General features: G+C 41.2%; 1 protein-coding gene across 7 annotated transcripts in view; it reads right to left on the bottom strand.

Annotated features, from left to right (window-relative positions):
* Positions 1-4,811: 4,811 nt before the first annotated feature.
* The window catches only part of mllt10 (MLLT10 histone lysine methyltransferase DOT1L cofactor), a 56,556-nt gene continuing 51,589 nt past the window's right edge, over positions 4,812-9,778 (bottom strand). For 4 of the 7 annotated variants that reach the window (XM_074622614.1, XM_074622616.1, XM_074622619.1 and 1 more), the window contains 4 exons: positions 9,303-9,601; positions 8,458-8,478; positions 7,536-7,626; positions 6,824-7,178 (listed from right to left, as the gene is read on the bottom strand). In XM_074622614.1, the coding sequence (XP_074478715.1) occupies positions 6,894-7,178; positions 7,536-7,626; positions 8,458-8,478; positions 9,303-9,601 (696 nt within the window). In that variant the 3' untranslated portion in view covers positions 6,824-6,893. Of the gene's footprint in view, positions 7,179-7,535; positions 7,627-8,457; positions 8,479-9,302; positions 9,602-9,778 lie in introns of all 7 variants that reach the window. The other 3 variants (XM_074622617.1, XM_074622615.1, XM_074622620.1) reach the window with 1 other exon arrangement.

The raw sequence follows: 9,778 nt of genomic DNA, 5'->3' as shown, positions 1-9,778 counted from the left end.
CTCCTTTCTTCTCGCCATGTCGCGGGAGCTCCAGGCAGGCAGCGGGAGGAGGAAGGGCTCGCTGGCCGCTCAGCGCGTCACTGTGAGCGGCCAGAGAGCGGACCAGGCGCCGCCGAGTCCCGGAGAGACGCTACTACAACGCTGGGGAGATGAACTGCTTTTTATGGGCCCCAACATCTAACCACGCATATGGTGCACATATAACACTATAAAATTAGATCCAAAGTTATTTATACAGCCTTTTATATACTCAATCATTTTTTCACGTTATTACTTTGTAGCCCATTTGCAGATTTCAAACATTTGAAATTTATTTATTTTAATTTATCTAAAATATAAACTAAATATATAGAGTTACTATCTACTGTTATTTATGTATTTTGGGATTTAAAAAAATATATATATATATTTTGCCATTTTCCTCTGATGGTGGCCACTTATTTCAAACGTTTGAAAAAAAAAGTTTTTAATTTATTTAAAATATAAACTAAATATATAGAGTTACTATCTACTGTTATTTATGTATTTTGGGATTTTAAAATATATATATATATTTTGCCATTTTCCTCTGATAGCCAACATGATACACAAGAACAAATGATAGATATCGTTTACACAGTTTTGTGGTTTGGAATTCTGTAAATATTTACTTGTTTAATTGCACAACAATTCGGAATTAATTTATAAAACAAATCTGTATATTTATACAATATTTTTCCATAAATGTTTGCAGTATTTTATTCTTTCTATTTTCTATATTGTTAGTAATTGGTTCTCAGCTTGCAATTATCCATCGATGATGTGGACAATGCTACATGGTTTCTTGTGTGTTCTAGGATGTTATTAGTGTAAATGATGATTGTAAAACAGTTTAATTTTATTGATTTAAAACTGCAAGTGTATGACTCAAACATTATAAGTCCTTAAAGTGAGTTTTTCCATGTCTGTTTTGAGGGTCAAAAGGTGCTGTGTTGTGCAGATTGTACACAGAAGCCCTCAGAGATGCATTTCTGAATTTTAGGCTACATAAATTAGACTTCACTTTCAAAGTAAAAGAAATAACGGTGCAGTACTTATATTACATTCAGTGTAATTTGTCAAGTTTTGTGTTTACACCTCAGTCACTTCATGTGCATCAAGAAGCTCCAAGGTGTCATTGAACTGGGAGGCAGAGAGAGAGAGAAAGAGAGAGAGAGAGAGAGAGGGTCCTGGGAAGGATGTGTATATGCATGTGTGTGTGTGTGTGTGTGTGTGTGTGTGTGTGTGTGTGTGTGTGCGTGTGTGTGTGTGTGTGTGTGTGTGTCAGAGGGGGTGACAGAGGAGTGTCACTTAGCAGAAGAATACGAGCTATCTGAGAATGAAGAGGGATGAGGCTGAATCCTGCTGCTTCTCCTCGCCACCATTATCCTACAGGAGAGAGACCTGTGGGGGGCACGCACACACACACACACACACACACACACACACACACACACACACACACACACACACACACACACACACACCCTGGGAATCTCCTCAGCTGTTCCTCTCTCCTTGTACCCTTCCTCCTCCTCCTCTTCCTCCTGCCCCGGCCCTAAACACCTCTGTCCACCGGATCTGGTTCCACTCGGCACCGGATCAGGGCCCCTGGCAGCTGACTGCAGGTTTCTGGCCAGGATTAGGGCTCCTAATGGCAGCCACTCTGTGATGATTTACACTGCATTACTGTACACACCAGCGGCTGCCTCCTCCTGCTAATGGTTTATTACACCGGAGCCTCTCTCAGCTTTATTGCTCTTTGCTCTCCCTCTTTGAGGCTGAGGTCTAATTAAATAATTTAACTGAATTACCAAACATATGCCCAAACCTGTGTAGGAATTACTCGTGGCACTTGGTTAAGCTGTTTTATGGTTTTGCTTTCATTTCTGCTTGGCTGGAGTGTGACGTTTAAGATGCTCTGAGTTCATCCAGGATGGGACAGATGATGGCAACAAATACTGTAAGTATGTGAAAACCATGCATCTCCAAACCATCAGCTTTCCAGGATCTAAGTGTCAATGAATTCTTCAGATGGTTGAATTTTCAAATGAATTTTCTCTATCCATAAAGGAGCACTGAATCCTTCAATTTGTCAGAAAAAAAATCAAAATCACCAAATTTTCATTGGACAGTGACAAATTGGATGCAACCCCTGCGGTTGCATGGACTGGTTAAAAAACACTTAAATGTGTGACTTTAATTGTATGTAATGGTGGAAGTAGTAGTTGATACATTTAATTCAAATGAACAGAAATAAAACTAATTAAAAACTAGATTTTTTTCTTCAAGATGATCTTTTCTGTTGTGTCATCCTGTTATAGCAAAAAAAAAACTAAATCCAACACTTTATTTGTATTTGTTTTTTTATATATATATATCTCCTTGTGTTTTATTTAAGTAGTCTTATTATTCTAGATCTATGAATTTTATTTGTAACAAAAAGTTGTACCTAAATTCTGAATGTATTAATTTAGATAGATAGATAGATAGATAGATAACACTAAACACTAAAGAAATATATCCAAAGAATACAATATATGAAAAAATATTGGAATACACTAAATATACCTGACTACTACAGCATAAAAACAATCTAAATTATAAAACATAGAATAACCCACTATATAAATTAGCAAGTGTACAACAACATACTATATACATTGTGTGTAATGTGAGACAGAACATTTCAAGCTGTGTAATTTGTTTTTTATCATTATGGATGCAATCAGGACAATACAAATAGTTGCAGTTATGTTCTCCAGCTGGGCTGCCTTTAAACAAAAATGCAAAACAATTAAAATGTTTCATTTTGAAGCAGGAGAATAAACACTAGAAAGCAGGGAGTTGAAACGTCACAGGCAGGTACTCATGTTGCTGCAGAGCATTCCTCAGTGACAGCAGCTCAGCTCGCCTCTGAAGCTCCAGATATCTGCCCAACATTTGTCTAATCATCCAGGGCTTAACCCTCCTGCTGGCCTGCTATCTGCCCTGTGTTTGTCTCAGGCTGTGTGTGTGTGTGTGAGAGAGAGAGAGAGAGAGAGAGAGAGAGAGAGAGAGAGAGAGAGAGAGAGAGAGAGAGAGAGAGAGAGAGAGAGAGAGAGATCCCCTGTCTCCTAACACCAGGGCTTAGTAGTGTTTTGACTTTGTGATCAGGCACCTGGTTGGGCAGCACACAGGGGTCCTCCATCAGCTGGTAAGCCCTCCTCCCACCCTTGGGGAGGGTTTCTGGGGGGAGTGAGATCGATGATGGACACAGCAGCTCTGCCCTGTGTGTGTGTGTGTGTGTGTGTGTGTGTGTGTGTGTGTGTGTGTGGTAGGGTGGTGCTGCTATTACTGGGAGTGGAGGGGAGGCAGCTCTGATGGTGGAGGCTTATAAAAGAGAAGGTCCTGGGTGGTGGTGATGGTGGTGGTGGTGGTGGTGGTGGTGGGAGGGGGGTACATGCTGTTTAAACAGCCTGGTTTTGATTGACAGGACTGATAGTGAGTGGGTGGGGGGCACTGTGAGGGATGTTTGGTAGTGGGAGGGGTGAGTGAGCAAGTGCTTGAGAAAAGAGAAGAGAAAGGGAGGGTTGTATTGTTGAATGCAGGTTAGATTGTGTGTGTGTGTGTGTGTGTGTGTGTGTGTGTGTGTGTGTGCAGGGAAGGGTGGGGGGGGATGGAAAACTCCTGATGGGGGGGTATTTTTTGGGGGAGCAGGGGGGCACGAGGAAAGTGAGCTTTTAATTACCAGGGCAGAAGCAGATGTAGCAGAATGGTGCCCCCACCTCTAAACACACACACACACACACACACACACACTGGTTGTTTCTTGGCAGCTGGAAGTCATCAGCTTTGGGGGGTGTGTGCGCATATTTGTTAGGACAGGAGCCTTGAAGCACATTGTTTAAATTTAAAGATGTTCAGCTTCTATTTGCACTTCTTAGCTTGATGATTATTCATTTTCCTCCTCCCCCTTGTTACTGAATAAATCACATCTCTGCTATAATATCCAACTTAATTAATGTCTTTTAATATAAACCAGGCTCACCATCTAAATTGACAGTCTCTCTATTGTCAATTAATTTGAAATAAAATATTTTTATTATTTCGAGTTTTCCCTCATCTCATCTGCAGTCATGATTTATATGTGATCAGAGGAGAAAGAAACATGCATATATGTAATTTTAATGGTAGCTAAATACCATGTATTATAATGTGGTATTATTTATTGGTGGAAGTGTACTGTATATATTTTGTGCATATTTAATATCACTTTAATTTTTTTTATTTTTATTCTATTTTAGGGAGCCTTTTAAACATCTGGATAAATGAAAATGAAACTGGCTCATTTGCAGCTGTTTCCCCTGTCCCTGTCAAATAAACAAAAATAAAAATGGATACATGTTCCATGCATATATTAAATGAATTCAAGATGAATAAACTGAAGGCATTGTTACTACTCCACACAGACTTTGTCAACAATAAAAACACAAGAAAATAGACTTCCCATTATATTTTGAATTATATTATTTTATAATTATATATATATAGATATATAAAATAAGTTTTATTAATTTATTTATAACGATAAAAACATATATTTTTGTAATATTATATATATATATATATATATACATTTTTAAAAAATCCTTCAGTGTCAGCATATTTAATATTAATTCAGGTGTAAATGGAAATAAATTCCTTTGAAACTGCAAAAGAACATTTACAATTGATAACAAATACAAATTCACTGTCTAATGTAGATATATATTTTTTAACAAACTCCTAAATACAAAGACCAAATGTTCCTGTTAATTTATCCAGAGTGTTTCTTTATTTTGGTGTTTTGAAATACAATGTTAGATTTATTTTTTTACTCCACCCCCCCCTCATTATTTTCCACAGATGAAAACACGGTGCCAAGTATAAAATGACTTCTCATCAAGAAAACGGTGCAAAACTTAAAAAAGAAAAAAAAAGAAACACAATGTCCCTGCACATATAAAAATAAATTAATACTTTGTGTGTCCAGTCACTGTCAACCTTTTTTTTTTGTCTGGTCCTAAAGATTCACGCACACAAATTGAGGCTTCATTGGCTTTCCTTCACACCAGCACGGCTAATCACAATCACTTATGTACACCAACGGGCCAATGAGAAAGCTTTATGTACACTTAACGAGGTAGAAACTGTGCCACTGAACGCCCCATGACACACTTCCTCCCCCCTACAAACAGCTATATACAGCCACCCCCCCTCCCGCCCCCCCAATCAGCCAAGTAGCTTCAAGCTTTCAAAACACAACACAGAGTAGAAGTCATTAAACGGGTTTACAGCAAGATCCGACTGTATGAGGGGAGAAACAAACAAACAAAACTTTACACAGTAGTACAAAATGTTAAGTTGCAACACCAGCAGGCTTTTTAAAATATATCATCTTATGCCCATTACACAAACAAACTCCCAATAAATAAAAAGCACAATACAAAGTTGGCTTTGATATTAGAGAATGCAGAATAATATTTCCTGGTTTTATTAAAGAGACCGCCAGTCTTTTTTTTGTAATCTGTTGCCGTAGCAACGCAGCTTAATTACCAGTAGCATTGTGAAGAATTGGGCTGAGTGACAGGGACACAGGTAAAAGGAAAACAAATCCCGCCTTCTCCCCCCCACCCCCCCTCCCCTTTGGCCTCAGGCACTTTTGGGTTTGGACACTGATTGGCCAGTCCTCACTGTTGTGGGTTTTTAGGTCCTGATAGGCTGGTCCTGCTCGAGAGGTAGGTGCAGCGGGGGGCTCAATCAGGAAGATGAAATGTAATGACTTCCACGTGCTGACAACCAACTGCATAATTTCTCTTTGGGAGTCTGTGCCGTGTGGATTCATGCATCCCTCTGAACATTCAACTTTTACATTTCACTTCCCTGAGTGAGCCCCCTGTATCTGGCCCAGAGAAGAGACAGTCAAAAGCAAGGCTTCTGCGGTGACTGTACGAGGCTTGGCTCCACTGACATTAAGGGATCTACACAAACTGGAGTGAAAGACACTGGGGGAGAGAGGCAGCGACAGCGAGAACATATGGGATATTTTCACAAGCCTCTCGCCCAATATATTCCCCTCGGGATCGCTGCGAGACACATGTCAAACATGCATCTGCTACTGTTAAGTCCTGTGGTGGGGAATTGTAGTTTCTTTTTTTCATATACATGTATTTCTGCTAGTTTTTTTTGTAGTTCTGTGTGCGCTAGCTCGTGTGCTGATTTAAGCTGAGGCCCCTGAGAGAGTGAGACAGCAGAGAGACCAGACCCAGAGGGATGTTAGCGTGGAGGATGGAGAAGCAGTGAGAGAAATGTGGAGACGAAGGAAATGATGCAAAGAAAAAAGATGACACAGCAACAAGAGATAGAATGAATGTGAAGAAGCAGGATGAAGAACATATTGAGAGAAATTGAAGAAAAAGGCTGACCTGTTAGTCAACTCAGTTGTTGAGAGATCAAACACACCATGTATTTACCGACACTAACACACTAAGTTCAGTGATATCAAATGAAAATCATATCAACAGTGATCAAATAAAAACCTGAAGCAGCACTAAAGCTAAAAAAAACATAAAATTGAATGGACATAAATAGTACAAATGAAGACAAAAATGTTGTGTTAAGACTGTAACCTGAAAAAAGTTGCAAAATAAACCTGACGAGGTCGCCGTAGTGCATGCTAATGTATTAGCACGGACCGCTGGATAGAATAATCTACCAGGAACGCAGATTTCTCTGCTGCCAATGTTCTCATCACCGAACCACAAAGTTGACCAAAAGGCTGATCTCCCGAAGACTCTGCATATTTATTTAAAAGAAAAAACAACAGCAACCAAAAACATAAAGAGCATCTGCCGTCATGTCTTCTCTTGCCCCGCGACGCCCACGGCCTTCTCGGCTAGCCGCGGCTTCTGTGCCCCCGAGGCGTGTGTGTCAGCGTGTGCGTGCTGCATCGCCAGGAAGGGGTTGGCGGTGATGGCGCCTTGGCCCTGGCCCTGGGCGCCGGGCAGCAGGTTGTTGATGGGCAGCTGAGCGGAGGAGAGCGGCATGGAGGGGATCTGGGCGGAGGAGGAGAGGGATTGCAGCTGCTGGAGGTCCTGCTGCTGCTGCATCAGTTGGTAGAGCAACACCTGCTGCTGCTCCTGAGAGAGAGAGAGAGAGAGAGACAGAGAGGGAGGGAGGGGAGAGAGGAGGCAATAAGGAAGAAAATGCATTCAAAAATGAATGATAAAGTGATAGATTTAGACAAGAAAGGAAACGAGAGTTGGATAAGAAGGAGGACAATGAGGGATGGAAAAGAGCGGAGGAAAGTGGGGTGAGCAGCGGAGGGAATAAGAAAGAAAAAGAGTTAATAAGCCTGGTGATTTAGGCCATTGTCCAAAGGAAAATTGTCGCTCAGTGTCTTTGTGTGTGTTTAACTGTGTGTGATAGTGGTGATGGCAGTGAGTGGTTGCAAGCTTGCCAGTGTGTGTGTGTGTGTGTATGTGTGTGTGTCGTACCGCTGTAGGTTGTGAGGACAGCAGCTGCTGGAGCTGATGCTGCTGCAGGAGGAGTCTGTGCTGCTCAGACAGCAGGCCGAGCCGCGCAGCGCTGACGAGACAAAAACACAACTCGCAGTCAGACAAACAACGCCGTCCTCGCGCTATCAGCGCTGAGCACAATACAATTTAATACACAGTTTCAAAACATCAGAGGTTTACACCCAGGAGACCACCAGAGCAATGACAACTCATGAACTGGACCCGAAGAACAAGCATTTTATATGTATTACTATTTAAATATTAAGGAGAAAAAAAACAAATTCATATATGAATTCTAGGGTGTCAATCGATTAAAATATTTAATCATGATTAATTGCATGATTGTCCATGGTGAAATCACGATTCAGTCAGTGTGCTGACTTGACCATGACTTGCCCCAAACTGCATGTGATTATCATAAAGTGGGCATGTCTGTAAAGGGGAGACTCGTGGGTACCAATAGAACCCATTTTCATTCACATACCTTGAGGTCAGAGGTCAAGGGACCCCTTTGAAAACGGCCATGCAAATTTTTCCTCGCCAAAATTTAGCGCAACTTTGGAGCGTTATTTAACCTCTTTGGCGACAAGGTATGAAATGGTTGTTACCAATGGATTCCTTAGGTTTTGTAGTTTCCTTATGATACCATATCTTCCATTTAGCTTTGAAATTGAGCCCGCTACAACTTAAAAATCGCAAGTTGTGTTAAATTAGTGGCGTTAAAACAATTTGTGTGAAGTTGAACGCCTTAATTTTGACAGCCCTAATGAATTCACATAACCTTCACACACAAAACATGCAACACAACAATATCTTCACAAAATCTCTTCTGACAGACTTCAGGGTCACAAAGGAAATGGCGCTACAGGTTGTTGTGATGCTGAACCGACTTCTGTCTCACCTGTTCTTACTAGTTGCTGAGCTGCAAGAATCCAACACGCAAGCAAAAGGAAACAAAGAGGAGAGGACGCAGTAAAGTTCACATTCAAACATCTTGGGGAAACCAACAGGTGAGGTTGCCAGACATGCATGTTCCCTGACATCAGGAATGATTGTGGTGTTTTGTCAGTACTTTAAGATGTTGTGGTGACAGAGGGGCAGAAATACCCAAAGTCTCAACGTTAGTGGATTAAAGAAATTGAAATGTGTTCCAGTTGCCTGACAGGTAACGGATTTGTTGGGGTGGGTGATATGACACCTCGTGCAATAATTTTATTATCAACTTGAAACACCATTGAGCATTAATGAGCATAACTTTATACTTGCTCCTGTACAACGGCGTATTAGGGCCATTGTAGGTAAACAAAAATAATAACGAGACTGGGGAGGGGGGAAATGTTCTGAGAAAAAAAACGTCTATAATATTAGTACTTATGTTCATAAAGAAAGCATGTTTATGTATCTTTCAGGACCTTTGCCTCGCTCAGTTTTCCAAAATATTTTTCTTGTGAATTTATGACTTTATAGTCTCGCAAATCTTTGAGTTTTTCTTGTAAATTTGCCACTTTAATCTCAGAAAATATCCGTGTATTTTTCTTGTAAATTTATGACTTTAATCTTGGAAATTGGAGTTTTTCTTGGAATAATACCCTTCCCAGCTCCGTAATGATTTTTTTTTTTACCTACAATGGCTCTAATACGCCGTCGTACTACGGTCATTCAGTTTTGTTAATGTTTTTTTTTAATTAATTAATGTTTCATCAGAAAAATACCTCAGGATGATTAAAAAGCAGCCGTAAGACGTACCTATTAATGGGCATCGTGACGCCCGTAGCTGCTCCTGTAGTGTGTGCGTGAGGGCTGGCGGTGCCCGTCGGCGTCTGGATCACCCCGTTCAGTGACCCAACTATCCCCCCCATGCCCAGTGCACTGCCTGCACCCAGAGCGCCCATCAGCCCCGCCACCCCGCCGAGCCTTGCTGGTTGCGCTCCAACGGCGGCGACGCCGTTCAGCTGCGGCTGCGGCGGGCTCTGGGAGACGGAGGGAGGCGTGGAGAGAGAGGAGGTGGAGCCACTGCTGCTGTGGCCGCCACATGACGCACCGTCCTGAGAGACAGAAACACCATTAATGATGATGTAGTTCATCTAATTTACCATGTAATGAGGTGGAAAATCACAACATTACCTCGTATAACTAAACTTTACCATCACTGAACCATAATTAATTCAGTTATTACATTATTGATATGTTACTGCTACGTCTTGTATTGTAGTGCTTGACTA

This window comes from Sebastes fasciatus, chromosome 21 (assembly GCF_043250625.1).
Source record: "Sebastes fasciatus isolate fSebFas1 chromosome 21, fSebFas1.pri, whole genome shotgun sequence".
Classification (NCBI taxonomy): domain Eukaryota; kingdom Metazoa; phylum Chordata; class Actinopteri; order Perciformes; family Sebastidae; genus Sebastes; species Sebastes fasciatus.
The sequence above is the reverse complement of the archived record's forward strand: the minus strand, read 5'-3'. Positions and strand labels throughout refer to the sequence as shown.